We start from the raw sequence: 18,010 nt of genomic DNA, 5'->3' as shown, positions 1-18,010 counted from the left end.
TACGTTGGGACGCCTCACAAGACAGCAGCCAATGAGTGGATGGCATTTGACCGAGTGTACGTAGAACTATGGAGTTAATCCTACAGGTCATTGAACCAGCGAATTTTTACGGTCCCTAACAAGGGAGAAACCACAGGTGCGGGCGAAATATTCCTGCCCCTAGTGATGAATTATATTACATCGCATAATATTTCATAAATGTATTTGTCCGACCACTACACTGTGTGCACTGTGCATACAGCCTAAATTACGTGTGTACGTTGTTATAATCGTGATCTAATGCATTCGCTGTACACTGGCGTCCGCGGGTATTCACACACACACAACAGGTGTCTGGCGAGGTTCGGAGGTTCGTCAGCTCTGGCCGCGACGAGGCGACCCCCCAGGGCGCTTGGGAAACTATCTGGCCGAAGTGCGTGGGGCTAGCAGCGACGCGACAGGGCGAACCGAAGCCAACACTTGTTGCCATTACTGTGTGGGTCTCGCGAATCTCACGCTTAGCAAACGGGGAATACCAACGAGTTATCTAGTCTATGGAGGTCATGGCCCCTCTGGTTAGCAACTTGTTGATAAATAAAACCGCAGTTTAATACATGATAATGCTAGAAGTCTGTCTGAGAGCTTGAGGACTTGAAAGAATCCTAAAAATGTCATTATCAAAAAGGAATCAGCTTTTAATCTTCATTACAACCAAAACAAAGTTTTGCTATGCTTATAAGATGAGCTGGGCGTGGCAGCAACACAAATAATAGGTATCATCTTCCATATTGAATAATACGATTAACATGGTTAACAAATCAAGAAAAAACTAAATACTTTAATGGTCTTTCATTTTCTAGCTCTTTCAACAGGTCTACCTGAAACACGATAGTTCCTTCTTGCCAACCAATTGTTAACCATTTATTTTGACCAGATATTTTTTTGTGAAACTATTTTAGCCACAATGCATTGTGTAGAGAGCAATTAACTAACACATAGTACACGTTAAAAGAATCCATCATCATAAACTATCGTTTCTCTCCTCTCTCTCTCTCTCTCTCTCTCTCTCGTAATAACTACTGTTATGATACAGCTTTCATCGAGTTGACCACGCTGAGTTTAAAATAGGTACTTAAATATAACTATTTTGAAAAATGAGGCATAAAAAAAAATATTTAGCATCGAGCGTTCAAAGAATGTTAGTTGTTTCTACGTGTGCGGGGAAAAAATTTTCGTTCCCAACTGGCAGCGAAAGGATAAATATTCGTGGGTTCAATGACTCGAGGATAGACTCCACAGTCGTCTGCACATTCATTGACTGCTAACTTTGCAGATGTTTTAACTATGTGTGTGTGTGTGTGTGCTTCTCATATGCCTGTGATTCGACACTTTTGTGGTAGAGGATCTCTCATTGAGCCATTCCTCCAGATAAACAGTGAGCCCACAATAGAAGCAGTGAGCCGGTAGGTATACGTATTTGAATTTTTGCCCATAACGAAAAGAACCCGCTATTTTTTCCGGTCTCTTCTTATTTACTCGCATCATTAAAATCGAACCCACGTCCCTGTTTTAGTTTCTAATGGCGTTAAAGACGTAATTCACTATTTTTTAATGACAAAATTTGCTTTCTTATAACACCGCAATTTTTCTTTACTCTACCTACAGGTTTTCTCAAAGTGACACAAGATTATTTTTGGTGAGCTATCCGAGCTCGTTGGTCAATTCCGATCTCTCGCGGCGCACCGTCACAAACGGTTGAAAGTCACGTTCGCCGCGGTCCATCGAGGACGCTGCCAAGCGACAAGCCCAAGGAGGAATGACGACCGTCTTCAGTTCCAACCACACCCTCCTCTCCGCCTCCTTTTCGCCAAAACCACGTCCAAGTTCTCCACGGTGAAATCCACTGCATCCGGCAAGTCTCGTCGCCTCCGCTGGCATCTTGCAGCGGAGATTTTTTTTTTTTCTTTTCTACTTGCGCAAGTTTCGCAAACAAAGAGAATTCTGGATTGCGGACCAGCATGAACGCTCCCCTCACTCCTTTCACCAAAACTATTTACTAAAACTATACTGACCAATGAAATTGTTTTTCCAAGAAATAAGTTTTTTTTTGCTAAGATGCTTATGAGCATCAAATTGAGCTGAACACGTGTACACTGTTAAATAAATCTTCGTAAATTTACGGACTGAGTTCACTTACTCGGAAAATGAATCCACAAGAATATTCTTGGTGTATTAAGCAGAACGTCAAAATACTGGCTAAGCTACAGCAATGTCACGTTTCTTTTTGTCCACGTGTGTGTTTAACTTTGTTTAGAACAAAACATACAAAACATACGAAATAGTGCGTCGTTTCTACTTAGTTTCACTTGTTTGGAATTACAAAAAAAAATCTTCGTTTATTTGAGGTTAGTTCTTCGTTGAAATCTCCGTAAATTTACTGCAATTTCTAATAGTGTAATCCGAAACCGTCATGGAAGTTACTGGAACGTACTCTTTCCCTCAAACAGCCAGAGTACTTTTTTTTTCTAGCACGTCGAACTATTACTGTCACGCGCTTTACACAGAATTACTTGTATTACCTAAATAGTAAAACGGCCATTTAAGCTCATTCACTAAGAAATAGCTTGGATAACGAACAAATTATTCAAAATAAAAATAATAAATTCAGGTGTTTGATAGTTTTTGGGCCAAAAAAAATTACGGATCTCAACTGATATACGTTTATAAGTAAAGCCAAGATTTGGTGGGTTTATATGTATATAACACTTACGCTGTAAACATTTTAACATTTATTTGTTGTCATTATGATCTTTTTTTTTTTAATTCGTACACGTATCATTATTATCGTGCATAAATAGACCTATACAATATTACTCACATTGTGGCATATAAAATATTTTATGAATCAAAACAATAAACGACGTAATTACATCTACTTACTTACTTAACATTACTAGCAGTGGGAACAAAGTATTTGACTGTGTGGTTTGAAATTCTTTCTGGCACTGACGTGGTTTTGAAATTCAATTTTAACTTTTGTCACTGTCTTATTACAATAATATTAGTATTAATTAAAAAACTTCGCATGCAATGTTTAAAGCCCAATGTTTCTCCGCATGCCTTTAGCCATATCTATATGGTATCAGATATTGACTCATTTTACAAAACATTGTTTATAAATTATTTAATGTAAAACCTTTTTAGTTTATTTACTTCTTCAATATTGTGCTTAGAAAACACAGCACAATACAAAATAATATTTTTTTTTAACCTAGTACTAAATCCACAAATATTAGGCACTCCATGTGAATTTCATTGCATTTAATTTATTTTTTTGCCCTGAATTACGGTGTTATTTTATGTATCAACTTCCATCCCGGTGTTGGTTAGATTTTATAACTAATATCGATTATCTTGCCTCTATTTTTATGTGTTTTGAAATTGAGTCACTTTCACAACATAAAATTAAAGAGGGATAAAATTTTCATTTAATAAATTATGCTCTTCTTTTGTTATTGTTTATTATTGTATGCCACCATGTACCGTCCTCCCCTGTAACAGAGGTTTGATTTCGAAAATTACCCCTCTCCCCTTGGCTGTTTTGAGCTGGACTAACGCCCTTGGTTGATTGCAGTAACGGGCAGAACACGGCCCTGCAAACGACGGCGGGGGGTTTCTCACGACGAAGAAAAGAGCGAACAGCGGCGATGGTGAGTGAAGTAAGAAGGTGGAGGGGGGGGGGCACCGCCGAAAAGAAGAAGAAAAATAACTGGCGTCACGGCTCGCGGAGTTGGCGAGACGCTTCGCGCCTTTCGCGATAGTTGCAGCGTCATGCCGCCGGTAGCTCCGGGAGATAGCACGAAGTGGTGGTGGAGGGGGAAGGGGGGAGAGAAGGGGGGAGGGGGAGGGTTGAGAAAAAGAAACCTCCAACGCAGGCGAGTCATCACCCTGTGCTAACTGCGGGGGTCGTCCACAAAGGCAGGGCCGGGCACTGACACAGCGCCGCGCTTTCCTTTAGACGCGCCGCAAGAAATTGCTCCGTTTATTTACCTCACTGCAATATCGGCGTGACGAGTAGAGACCGGAAAAAAAAATTGCGGATTCGTTTTCGCGAATTTGCTAAAAATTCAAGTAGTTATTCCCTCAAAGCTGCTTCTGACATTGGCCCACAACTCATCTGGGAGGACTCTGGGCCAAATAATGAGAAACACTCAAACATATCTGTAACGAATCCACGTTGGGACGTCTCGCAAGACAAGCAGCCGAAGAGTAGGTTGACATTTGCCCGAGTGTAGGTAGAACTGTTAAGAGTCCATCCTAGCGGTCAATGAACCCTGCGAAATTTTTCCGTTCCCTACTGATAAGAAATCGCGAATGGTAACGATATTTCCAACGCACCCATGACTAGAGACCCAGAAATTACGCGGGTTCATCTAGCGCACAAGCTGAACTCTGAAACTTGTATGTTTTTACGCCGTATCCACAGTTGTTTCGGCGTGCCCACAATGTATTCTAAACCAATAATAACGCTAGTTCATTGGCTGCCGACTTGTAAGTCGTCTCAGCTGGTTTGTCTGTGATTCGATCCTTCTTTGGTTGAGGGTTTATAACTGGTTGAGATTCGTCCAGATGAACAGTTATCTAAGAGGTATGTGTGTTTGAATTCTAGCCTATCACCGAATGAATCCGCGAATTTTGCAGGTCTCTACCAATAAGGAACCAACAGCAACAGAACGGTCGAATCATATTAAAGTCATCCAATACTAACGGCGGCCAATGAACGAGTGATTGCAACTCCACAAGCACGGCATCGCCACGTCTAGTCTTCAGGTCACTGAGCCCGCGAATTATCCAAGGCTCCATCCATGACATCATCCTTTATTCAACAAGGAAAGTGATAAAATTCATAAAAATTTACCATATATGTAATGGAAATTTCCCACACAATATTTAGATTCACCAATTCCACTGAAAGTTTGCGAACACTTAAAAATATAAATAAAAAATAGTGTGGTCCTTATTCGCCTCTCATGCTGGCTTTTTCAGACATTATTTATTGAGGTAAATCTATTTCTTTTTTCGATTCGGCTTATTAATTAAAGAGCCAAGTAGGAGCCCACAAATTAACTCATTGATAGAGACATGCAAAATTCGCGGATTCATTTCGCGATAGGCTAGCATCAAAACACCTATACCTTCGTACCGCTTCTGCGATTGGCCCACATTTTATCCGGGGAACTGTGAGCCAATGGGAAACACTAAACCAAGAAAGTGCCGAATTACGGACAGCCTAGTTGAGACGTTTCACGCGTCAGTAGCCAATGAACAGGTGTCATTTCCGCGAGTATTCAAAGGACTGTGGGGTCTATCCTAGAGTTCAATGAATCCGCGAATTTTGCAGGTCTCTACTCATTGAATGTCAGAATTTTCGAAATCGGAACGTCTACAGAGGATATCCAGCTGCTAGTTTCTTCAGCCAGAATGAGAAGAATTCACTACGGTTGTACATAACTGATGTAAATTTGTGTTAATATATTTTAATAAATGCATTAAATATGACATATTAAATGACAAACGGAAATTCAATGTAAACGCCTTGTTAAAATCGCATTGTTTCAGACCTGTCTCGAAAGATCTGGAGTAAGAGCAAGATGTATGTGCGCGTCGGACACACAGGGGAAGATGAACTAGGCAGATAGGTGTAGGTCGAACTTGAGATCAGAAGCCCGGGAATTTCGCTGATTCATTTGGTGTCACGCTAAAATGCACAGTTCTATGTATTCTGTACCCTCATATGCTTCCCTGTTGGCTGATTTGTTATGTATAACCTCCCCGACTTTGGGTCAGTGTGATCTAGTCTCTCTACTGCTAGCTGATAGTTAACTGGCTCACAGTGCTAGAGGGAAGTGGCAGAGAAATTATGAACCTATGATCAAAGTAATAAGATGTTTGCAGTGTACTGATGACAACAAGAATCCACGAAATTTCCGTAAAATATACATACGCGGGACTCCCATTAACTCTTGATAACAGCCACGCTTATTGTCTCGTTTTATTTTCGCTTCAAGCTAGGCTCGATAGCCCTATACGTCCATTACCACGTTGATTGTTCCGTTTTGCGTATCCAGTCGTACTGTAACATCATAACATTAAAATTAAGAAAGGAACTGGGTGTGTGTGTAACGTAAAGCTGTATAATTATGAACATATATTTGATTTTGAAAATATGTATTATACTTTGAGGAAATATATTTTAATATAAAATTGTAAACAAAAATAAGCAGTAATTGTATTTCCAACTGTACATTCATTCACCAAAATATTTTTTATTTTGAAGAAATGTATTATAATGCTTTGATATAAACTGGCATTTGTTCCGTCTGACGTATCAAATAACATTTTAATATAAAATATTAAAATTAAGTAAGCAGTTAAATGTGGTTGTGGTGCGAAATTATAACTACCATACAAAAAATTTGATTTGGAAAATATGAGTTATAAAACTTTGATATAAACTGGATACGCAATAAATAATAAGTTCCTAATCCACTTGGCATGTTCACTGACCGTTACCGAGGCAAGATACTTTCATATTTTGGACGGGATTGCATATAACCCGTCATGAATACGTATCTGTGCTTCAAGTCAACTTTGAATCCACGAAAATCTCTTGCCTCTACTAACTAAAGTAATTGATTTTATGCATCAGACTGCGTCTACAATGTTACTTCAAGCTAACGTATAAGTATGCAAAAATGCTCAAACACAATGATTTCACGTTCTTTTAGGAATCACAGAAACCGACTTAGATGAATATTTTTTTTGGTATGATTTCTTAGCAGCCGTTAGTATTAAGCTTACTAAGACACGTATAAACCAATTCTTACCAGAGTACTGAGCTTTTTATACTTATTTTAATCAACCGCACTTTATAAACACAGCAAATTAAAATCATAATCATTTAATCGTACCTTGCGGTGATCCTAGATTTGTACGAAAACTCAGAAGCAGTTCCTTACCTGAAACAAACAAACAAACAAATGAAAAGGTAATACGATGATTCAAAATACAGACACACTGACTACAATTTACTACACCTATGAATAGGCCTGTTGTCTAACTTAGCATCGATTTGAGTAATAGTTTAAGAATGGTCTAAATTACTCGTAACACATATTTCACACTCATCTTTGCTACTGTCACCCGCAGGATTAAATGTCATTTCGTTTTTCAGTAACTTTAAAATTCAACTAAAAATATCTAAATAGTGTTGGTGATTATCGCGGGCAATTTTGACCATTTTTCAGACTTCAAGTCACTATGTTAATTTCTGCAGCATATATTTCTTTACTGTCCTTGATCGACAAAAAGAGATGATTTAGCACTTGTCAAAGCCAATGAGAACGCAGCTTATATATTATTCCGTCCGTGATTTTATAACGACCGCAACTTGCCTGAACTGGCCAGCGATGCAGAGGGCACACATTCGGCCAATCAGCGCCGAGGGGAGAAATCGCAGGCTGCCAGATCCAGCCAATGTCAGACCTCGCGTGGATTGGCCACTCAGAAGCTGTAGGCGTTTCTTCAGTCGCGCGCGCAGCCAATGAGCAAGCCAGTAGCGCTTGCAACAAATTATGCGCCTCGCCATTTCATCCCTCCGATATACAGTATGTTTAGAGACCGGAAAAATTCGCGGATTCATTTCACGATATGCTATAATCCAAACAACTGTACCTTTATATTGCTTCTCTGATTGGCTCACAGTTTATCTGAAGGACTTTGAGCCAATGAAAAACCTTCAACCAAAAAAGTATCGAATCGCAAGCGTCCCAGTTGGCAGGTGTCACGAGTCAATAGCCAATGAGCAGGTGGCATTTGCCTGAGTGTGTAGGGGATTGTGGAGTCTATCCTAGAGGTCATCCAAAGCGCGAATTTTTCCAATCTCTAATTATGTTACTCTGTGACGTTACGTGAAAAATGTTTTGCAAACTAACTTGACACAAATAGCACAGGAAGCTTTGCCAGCTTTGATAGCGTTTTACTGTAAATGGCCAAGTAGGTATTTTTCGCGAAAAGATTTCCAGACCAGTTACCTATTAAAACTGTGTAGCATTGTCTACGTTTTCGCAGTTGGCTGGGTATTGTTTAAGGTACATGTCTACTGGCAGCACACCAATCACAGCCATCCAATGTGTAAGCAAAACGCGTCCTGAATGGCCCGGCCGAATAGGGAAACGGCTTCTCTTAAAAACAACCACAAATTATAAAGGAATAATCGCTAGCGCGGGCATACCTTATTGCAGTCTAACGAGCGAACAGATTTTTTTTCCTTCAGAAAAAATACATGCTCCTGCATAGTAAAATATGTAACAACCACGGTGCTGCAATCTTGTGGCGGATGGCGCAACACAAACGTTCACAGAGACAAAGGGAAGCTATAGTATTAACCGTTCAATAAAATTCCTTGTCAAAAATTAGGTCCAAAGCCTGAATAAAGTATTTTTTCAAGTCTTTTTTTGGCTTTTATCGGAGCAGTTCCATTATATAATAGTTTAAAACTTCGCTACGCAATTCGAATGGTTCGAAAGTCGACGTAGCTGCTCCGGCAGTGAATTATAGCGGCGGGTGCGGAAACTACTCGTGATTCGCGTCCAGAAATGTAGTTGAACACAATTAGCGTGTATTTATCACGCATTATTGTAAGGAATTTCTTATGATAAATGTCCTGCCCGAGTTTCGTATTATACGTGTATTCGAAACATTGAATCATATTAATGTGATCGTTACCGAGGTTAGATGTTGCACATCAATGGCTCACTATTTAAAAAAAAAAAAAAAAAAAAAAAACCACTCCTAGTACCTTATCTATAATTCTGGAATTCCTGAATATAGTTTGTGTTTAATCTACTGGGGTTTCTTTCGTATATCTTATGTTTCAGTTCTAGGAAGGTATTGGCTTGATCCTTTGGCGTGAATATTTTAAAATGTTATAATTATTCATATATTTTCGTTCTTCTATCTTTGTCTTAAACATTTCTTTTCCTTGTTCGGACATCGTGCATAAATTCTTCATTCTGTATTTCCAGATCTCGTACTATCCTGTTCTCCGACTGATTTCTTGCTTAACCGATCTTTTATCTCCTCTTAATACCTTCTTGCTTCGGTTACATTCTTTCTTTGCATCTTCTACGTGTTTTTTTTTTTTTTCAAACATCCTCTTCTTCTCTTAATTTAATTTCAACATTTTCTTTATCTCATTCCAGTTATTATTATTTTTTTCAAGTTCTTATTTGATTCTAAAATTATTGTTATTAGGGCCATAATTGAGTCTATCTCTTGCTACTTCTTCTCTGTCAACTAAGTGGGGTTAGCTCGAAGAGAGGCAAGGGAGAAATGTATTCAGTGACGCGAGTTTCTACTCCCTGCGCTGGAGATTCTTACTTAATAATTGGCGGTCGTCTACAAGACAAACCGTTTCCCTCCGGAGATTCAGCACGCGTCTGCTTGGGCAGAGGATAGTTTTGATCTGTGTGCTGACAGACATGTCTGCACGTTTCATTCAACGTGCCTTGATTTGATGGCAAGTCTTCCTTGATGAGGGCTGGATCACAAATAGCACGGGCTCCCTACAGCCACAGGAAAATGGACACGTCATTTCAGCGCAACTTGAGATGTGTTCGAGTAGGAGCTACAGCGAGAGGCTGATGCAAATCATCCCAGAATCACTGCCACCTATTCCCCCTTAACTATTCGGCTAACCTGTGGTTGTATTGAAGGAATCACCATCCTGACAGTATAACAAGGCGCTTAACCAATGAAATAATTTATTTTACCCCGGTTTAATTATAATAACTATTTTATAATGAAAAAAAACTTATTAATAAAATATGAATGAAACTAGTTAAAAAACGTTTTGCCTACTATATTTTAAGAAGGTAGAAATGTTTTTCCTAAGCTTGAGTTTTAATTCATGTAAATAGTAATCCATATGTGGTAATGTTCTACATCTCGAAGTGTTGGGATTCCATGTGGGATCCACAGAAGAAGTAAATGAATTAATAAATAATTAAGTTTTTAAAATAAACTTTACACCATATAAGAGTGGAATGGTACTTTTCACTTCGATGCTCTCATGAGACTTGCGTGGCAGACATCATTGTTGTAAATATAGGTACTTGATTCCTTGGTCCCATTTTACTTAAGCGGTTTCATTCTAAGTATCCTAAGATAAGTAGGTAATGGAACATCGACCTTTTGTGATGAGACAGAGCGATTCTGGCGCTCGCTAGGAGTAAACAGAGGAAACAAAGATGTTGGTATCCAAGATGGTGGCCTCCAGAAGAACAGAAAAAAAAATGGCGACCATGACATAATCCAAGTTAACGGCCTACAGCAGACGAAAACAAGATGGCGGACATGTTATTAGAATTCAATATGACAGATCCTAGATGGCTGGTGGTGTCTAGGTCAAAGGTCAAGTTCAAAGTCAAGGGTCAAGATAAAGGTCATCCAAGATGGCCGCCGTGAAGTCAAAATCCACAGCTGGAACTCCCAATCTTCCCAATCCTCCTGTCCTCGGAGCCCCTATTATATACTTTGGTTGGGCGTTTCTCATTGGCCCAGAGTCATCCAGGTGAGCTGTGAGCCAATAGCAGAGGCAGCACTGAGGCATAACTATTTGTATTTTAGCCTATCGCGGGAAATGAATTCGCGAATTTTTCCGGTCTCTACCGATAACATAAACTAGTGCGTGGCACACGCCTGTGCGAAGTCGGTTCATAATATTGAATTCACAGGACTCAGCCAGACTGGAAGCGACGAGACGACAAGCGACGCTGTGAGACACTTGGGAGTAAAGCCATGATTTCTCATGAGAGTGGCCACACCGAGCGAGACGAGACGCGACGAGACGCGACGCGACGTCTAGCGGCAAAATTTATTAGCGCGACCGTCTCTCAGTTCGCTCGGGAACGGTCTCGTCGCTTGTCCCATCAAACATGGACGCAGAAAAGTTCACGAAAGCTGTTTATGCGAAAAAATTATTATGAGACATGAGCTGAGGTTGTTAAAGTGATCGTAACAAGAGGGATGTAGATAAAGAGAGAGATAAACCAAAACCTACCACCTACAATACGCAACTCTACATGCACGTTGATCTTTAGTTTCCTACCCCTAATTTCAATATATTTGGAAGTATTAATTTTTATTTTTTAAAAATCTTACTCATCCTTTCAAAACTCCTTAGGCATCAAACACAGTTTATGTTTGATTAGGTTCGTAGACATAAGATGATTATCTTAAAATCTTATTTACATTTTTTCATCCCCTTAGTGATAACGTTTATAAATAAATATATAGCCTACTGTTTAAGTTACGTACTAACAACAACTTTTCATTTAACTACGTCAGCTTCAAGGAATTTTTGATTAATGCCAGAACAAACAGACAAACAAAAAAGACAAAATTTAAAAAATATATATTTTTTTAAGTTTTAAATTACGTTAATAGCCAACTCTAATAGTTTTTCATCACTTCTATCAATTAACGGACTTTTCACCTCAAACAGTTTTATTATTATTACAGATAGATAAAAGGTTCAAATGATTTACAAATGAAATCGACAGTACAAAAGTCAGTTGTAAAGTGCTCTGACGATTCGTTTTAATTTTCTTTGAACTGTGGATATAGGCCTAGGTGAAATTCGCCAAGTCTTCACCGCTCCTTGTTAATATCAGTCATCCACAACCGCTTTTCTTATTGTCCAGGGGAGCATTTCCGATTGATATGTGAGATTCTGTTTAGTATTAACTTTCTCTTCAACATGTTCAGTACGTGTCTCGTATGGTAGGGTACTGCGGCAGTTCTGTGCGGCCAGACTGTTGGAGACAGTCTCGTCGTGTTTCGTCGTATTCAGTGTGACCAAGCTCTTGCCGTTAAGTTTAGCCAATGAAATTTTGCGATGACATCTGTTGGTAGTGTTAATAAATAACAATATTAACTACAGAAATGATTATCCAGATTAGTGAACACAGTTTTTGACGTGACAACGTCTAATAAATCGATGAACGTCGGCTGCACGCACGAAAAAGGATGACTCATTGTCCCGTTACGCTCATTGTAGGCTACGCTTGCGCCGCATCTATCTCTCTTCCACTCGATTGGAACAACCATCGATTTGACCTTTTCGAGACACATTAAACTTGAAACACTCCAATTCGTTTCCTACTTTTCCTATCATCGTCCTATCCTTAACAGAATAACACAGATTTGAAGAAGTTAAATAGCAAACATGTATAAAAGTTATAGTTAAAATAATCTGTTCGTTAAAGTAATAAACATATTTGAATTAATGGGTGCAAATAAAAGCAAATTTATCAATTAAATTGTAGATTTCATTTCACTCCTTCTTTGTATCCATACAAAATAGTGATAATTTAATAAAAATGATTCAATTTTATTCATAAAAGTATGCAATCATTTCATCAATGTTTTGTTATGACGTTGTCACGTTAAACTATCGTCCGTAAACCGACTTTACAGACAACCACTTTTTTTACATATAAATTAATTTGGGTTCTGTATTTTATCCACGCAACAGTGTTATTATTTATTCACAGTAATGCTGGTGACTTTTTATAATACAATTATAAACTGTTCTCTAGACCTGCATAGTCTTCTTTCATTGACTGTTACGCCATGCGTCCGTAACAGAAACAAAATATATTTATTTCTCTCCTATGCACACGGCCATCATATGCGCTATTGTGAATCAGTCTGTTTGAAAACATGGCGGTCAAATATTGTGCCCACGACCTACTACTGTTCAACTGTGCACCCAGCTTAAGGCTGGATTCACAACTGTAACAGTAACAGTCGGTCGTGGGCATAAGGTTTGACAGCCATGTTTTCCGAACCTACCGAGTAGCAAAAACCCACTGGACAATCGTGTGCACGGAAGAGCGGTAGTGCTCATAGGAAGGTAATTAATATATTTTATTTCTGTTGTGGACGCATGGCGCAACAGCCAATGAGAACAGAATGCGGTGCCACTTTGGCAGGAGTTGGAACTGTTTATAGTTATATGCTCGTAGGAAATTACCAAGATATAAATTAATTACCTCACGTGATTCTTCCTTTAAAAGTTAAATCATAGTAATTTAGATAAGTGTCTCGTAAAAATTATATGTAAAAAAATTACTATTTTTAGGCTCTTTAAAATGTTGTTTACTAAAACTGTTGTTTACCCTATCAAACTATTTAACTTCATGAGTTGAGAAATATTGTTGACAGGCTGCGATATAGCTATCATACGAAAAAGGCGCTTAAAATATTTATTTACTAATACAACCAACAGAGGTAGGCCTAATCATCATCGTGAAATTAAAATGGATAAAATAAACACATAAAAATTCAGTTGTAAACCGATTTCGCACAGTTCATGTACATAATCTGCTAGGCACTAGCTTATTTTATTTTTAAATTGCGAACACCGCAAGACGCGCACTGTGCCATAAATACGTCCCCGTGTAGGGGAAAAAAAACTATAGTCTTCCTTCTTTTATCAATTGTAATACTTTGCACTAGTCCCATATTTTATTTATTTTGATACTTATTAACTCTTCTCCTTTTATACCATATCTTTCTGTTGACAAAACAGTACACAGAAAATATTCTGCAATTAAAAAAAAAAATTCATTTGGAAACCAGTTGTCAAGAAATAGATTATAATACTACAAAAAAGATATTGTACCTTTGTAAAACACCTCGATATGGTTATTTTCGCCTATATGATATACTTTTTACGATATATTTCTTACGAAAATTGGCACGAAATTTTATATTTTGATTGATGTTTCATTCAAGAAAAAAAATTTCAAACCATGGAAAAGATAATCCGATAGTCAATAATTTGACTTTATTTTGTTTCATCATGATTATTAATGTGGGTATTTAATACGAGAAAGGTATTAGGGGAACGGTAAAAAAAAAAATCTTTAAATGTTGGAGGTACTTGGACCACACAAGGTGGGGTAAGAATCCGGATCCAGTATTACTGCCAACACTATTGTAAAATTTTTACAGATGTTTTCATGTAACTGTCCAAATTTAAAAATATCTGTAATTTTACATAAATATTTCTGTTCCATCTACAAAAAAAATTTTACAGTGTACGGAGAAAAAAAAAACAACCTTCAGTTGGTTCGCGCACCGCGCACACGGATCGAGTAACGGAACTCGGAGCTGGTGCCAGGTGATCCGAGAGCGGGTAACAGTAAAAGGAGCCGCGGAGGGGTCGCGGGCCTCTTTTTTTTTTTTTTTTTTAACGGGACGCGGCGCAGACGGCGTCGTCGTGCGGTGCTTACCGCCGCGTGCGGACTGCTGCCTCCTCCCTCCTCCCTCCTCCCTCCTCCTCAACTCCCCAACTCGAGTAACAGGCGATTTGCCTAAAGGCGGTTTGCCTAAACATGAATTCGTTACGGAGATTTGCCTAAAGTAATTTTGCCTAAAGGCGTTTTCCCTGACGGAGTTCTGCCTGACGGCGATTTGCCTAACTACGATTTGGCTAACGGCGTTTTGCCTAATGGCAATTTGCCTGACAGCGTTTTGCCTATCGGCGTTTTGCCTATAAGCGGTTTGCCTAAAAGAAGAAAATGCGTTTAGCCTAACGGCCAATTGCCTAGCGGCGTTTTCCCTAACGGCGTTTTGCCTAACTCCTATTTAGCCAACGGCGATTTTCCTAACGGCGTTTTGCCTAAAATTAGGCAAAACGCCTTTAGACAAAACGACACATGCAATTAACAATGCGAATCGTGAACTTGTCTCAAGATTTGATTGACAGTTCTCAAAATCAGTACGTGTGGTGGTCAGCCCGCTTTACCAACTGTCACAAATTGCAAGTTCTCGAAAGAGGACTGTCGTAGTTGAGACCTCGTTCTGGAATGAAACACGTATTATTTAGCCAAAAATAAAAATGACCTATAACGAAATTCCAATAAAAGATCTGTGGTCGGTTTTTCTCTCTCTACCAAGTGTAATGAATATCAGGAAAAAAAAAAAAAAGCTCTACCAAAATCTGGCAACAGGAAGTGGATTATTTTCAAGATGGCCACTGGTAACCATTAAAACCTGACTAACTCTTGCAACTTTCTTATTTCTAAGCATAAAACAATTATTATTTGTTTATCAAATATGATTTTTTTATGCTCAAAGATTTCATTCAACACAGAAATTGTCCATATGTAATTGTCCTGATCGACTACTGGTGCAATCTACAGGCCTAATAGACGACAATCACTTCAGTAATATACGAAAATGAGAGTACTGTTACATTTGGGGAATACATGTCTGGAAAAATATAGCCTGTTAAATTAAATAGTTTTATTTCTTAGCTTCTATTTACACTACCGATTAAATTACAACACTTAAAATGTCTGCCCACGTATTTAGCCACTATTTAACTGCGTCCACAGTGTATTCTCTCCACTGGAGCTCGGCTCGACAGGGACTCTACTGCTCGTCTCTCATTGCGCACCCCTGTCCCAACACACAGCCTCGCATTTATCACTCGTCCGTCGCACACGCACCACAAGTCCCGGATACTGCAGTCCACGATGCACCAATCTCGCTCGGCGCGTCCACTTTCGCCCACCAAAGGGGTCACTCGACCTCTTCCACTCCGCTGATTCTTCGGTCACTTCGAGAATCAAGTCACAAGCCTCTTGTCACTCACACACACACCTCTCGCCGCCGTCACTCATCTTCACAGGGCGACGCCCTCTCAGCGCCGAGTTAGTACAAGCCTTTTTTTTTTAGGGGCTCTTGTATTCCCATCTTGGTAATCAATTGAGAACTCTTGAGGGTTAGGGAGGGAGATCGTCCCCCCCCCCCCTCTTTGACGGACCAACTTGTCCTTAAATCGATTATCCCGGGCCAGCAGCAAGGCAAAACCCAGTATTCGTTCTCGTAGGGAACGTGTGTTGCCAAAACTCGTAACACCCCCCCCCCCCCCCCCTTTTCAAACACACAGATACCACGCCGCAGGCCGGCGCCTCCTTCTTAAATACCTGCTGAGTCCCGTCCTGTACAGGTATCGCAGCCCTCTGGAGAAGAAAGAAAGAAAGAATCTCCTGGACCCCTCATTGCCTTAGCCCTCCGGGGTTTACTGTGTCCCTGTATGTATGTATCTATATATATATACACACACACACATACTTTATTTGTGGTATTGTCTACCAATCAATAGAGACCGGAAAAATTCGCGGATTTATTTCACGATATGCTAGAATCCAAATAACTGTACCTTTATATTGCTTCTGTGATTGGCTTACATTTTATCTGAAGGACTTTGAGCCACAGGAAAACCTTCAACCAAAAAAGTATCGAATTGCAAACGTCCCAGTTGACAGGTGTCACGAGTCAATAGCCAATGAGCAGGTGGCATTTGCCTGAGTATGTAGGAGGTTGTGGAGTCTATCCTAGAGGTTTTCGAAAGCGCGAATTTTTCCAGTCTCTACCAACCAAACAGGGTATTGTTCTTTGATAACCCCGGCGCTCTTCCAAGCCCAGTGGGTAACGGATCACGCCGGTACACGCAATCAGAAATTGGCTATCCAGATAGTTGGCTGGTGTCCTTAGCCTTAAAACTCAGCACTACCGGCACCGCACGCCGATCTCCCACAGCCCCTCTGGAGAGTCGGCCTGAACACTCGAAGCTCCCCTCCGAGAACAAAAAGCGTGCTAGTTACGCCAATTTCATGCAGACGGGGGGGCTCTGAGTACGTCCCGAACACTCGAGAGACAGGCATAGAGGCGTCGCTCCTTACAGAATAACCTCAGAGGGGCGGGCACTGCCTGTCTGGGAGGTGGGGCTGGATACAATTGGCTGTCGCCAACCGGGTTGGATTGTCCTGTTGTGAACGCATGAGAAATGGAAACAGAACAGCTTGTGTGAAAGGTTGTATCCTAGGCTTTGCCCCTCAAACGATTTGTAAATTGGCAAACGACACTACATATTTTTTTTTTTTTTTTTTACAAACTCTGACAACTACACGATGTTTACTAAACACTGTTAAAATAACAACAGTACGAGATATAACAACAGTACGTATATTATAAGTGCTACTTTCGAGAACTGTCAAATTTAAGACAAGTGACTATCCTTTAAATGACATTCACTCTTAACATAGTTGAATCTTCCATCAGTCCACTGCATGTTGCTAGTTACTCAAAGGCAGGTTCAACCATCAAATTCAGCCGCCATGCTGGATTTTTTTTTATCGAGAAATGATTCGAAAATGGGACAAAATTAGTAAAAAATACTAAGAAATTGTTTGGATCATTATAATAGTAGAAGGGTAACCATACAAATATTTAATAAAAATTCCCTCTCCTCCCGAGAAAAATATCAAAATTCCCAAAAAAAAAAATTAAAATAATTTACATTTTTTTTTTAAATTTTCTTGAACGAGATAAAATTAAACCCAGCCTACACAATCACCATCTCTCTAAATATTTTTTAAATCTTGATCAAAAACTTGCATACGTTACGTTATAGTGTGTATGACTATGCAACGAAACACTATATATATATGTGTGTGTGTGTGTGTATACACACACACACACACACATACACTTTCATTCTCTGAGTGATGGCCAACTAGAACATGACATTTTTCTCTCAAATTAGGTACTATTATAGGGTAAATTTACATTAACTTTTCCAAAATTTAAAAAAAAAATTCCCCAACTCCCTGACCAATTCTAACTTTTCTTATTTTTACCTGAACTCCAGAATGTGTACACACCCTGTCGTAGTGGATGACCACGATTCAATTAGGCAAAATTTAAATTAAACATTCCCGATATTTTACAAATAGCTGATGATGTTGCATACATCTGGCTACAAAATCTTCTCGAGTACAAATCTTATGAACTGGAACATATGTCGACAATTGGCCTCTAGAACTTGTATATATATATAGTATGAAAGTGTCTTAAAACGACGAAACCGAATTTAAAAAAAAAATGTGTT

General features: G+C 39.3%; 1 protein-coding gene across 3 annotated transcripts in view; it reads right to left on the bottom strand.

The window, feature by feature from the left end:
• Positions 1 to 18,010, bottom strand: part of LOC134528232 (nascent polypeptide-associated complex subunit alpha, muscle-specific form-like) — a 216,179-nt gene that overhangs the window by 128,782 nt on the left and 69,387 nt on the right. For 2 of the 3 annotated variants that reach the window (XM_063361650.1, XM_063361651.1), the window contains exon 2: positions 6,951 to 6,998. The exons of the other annotated variant lie outside the window; for it this stretch is intronic. In XM_063361650.1, coding sequence (XP_063217720.1) covers positions 6,951 to 6,998 — 48 coding nt within the window. The remainder of the gene's footprint in view (positions 1 to 6,950; positions 6,999 to 18,010) is intronic. 3 annotated transcript variants of the gene reach the window in all.

The sequence above is a fragment of the Bacillus rossius genome, chromosome 1 (genome assembly GCF_032445375.1).
Source record: "Bacillus rossius redtenbacheri isolate Brsri chromosome 1, Brsri_v3, whole genome shotgun sequence".
Lineage (NCBI taxonomy): Eukaryota > Metazoa > Arthropoda > Insecta > Phasmatodea > Bacillidae > Bacillus > Bacillus rossius.
The sequence above is the reverse complement of the archived record's forward strand: the minus strand, read 5'-3'. Positions and strand labels throughout refer to the sequence as shown.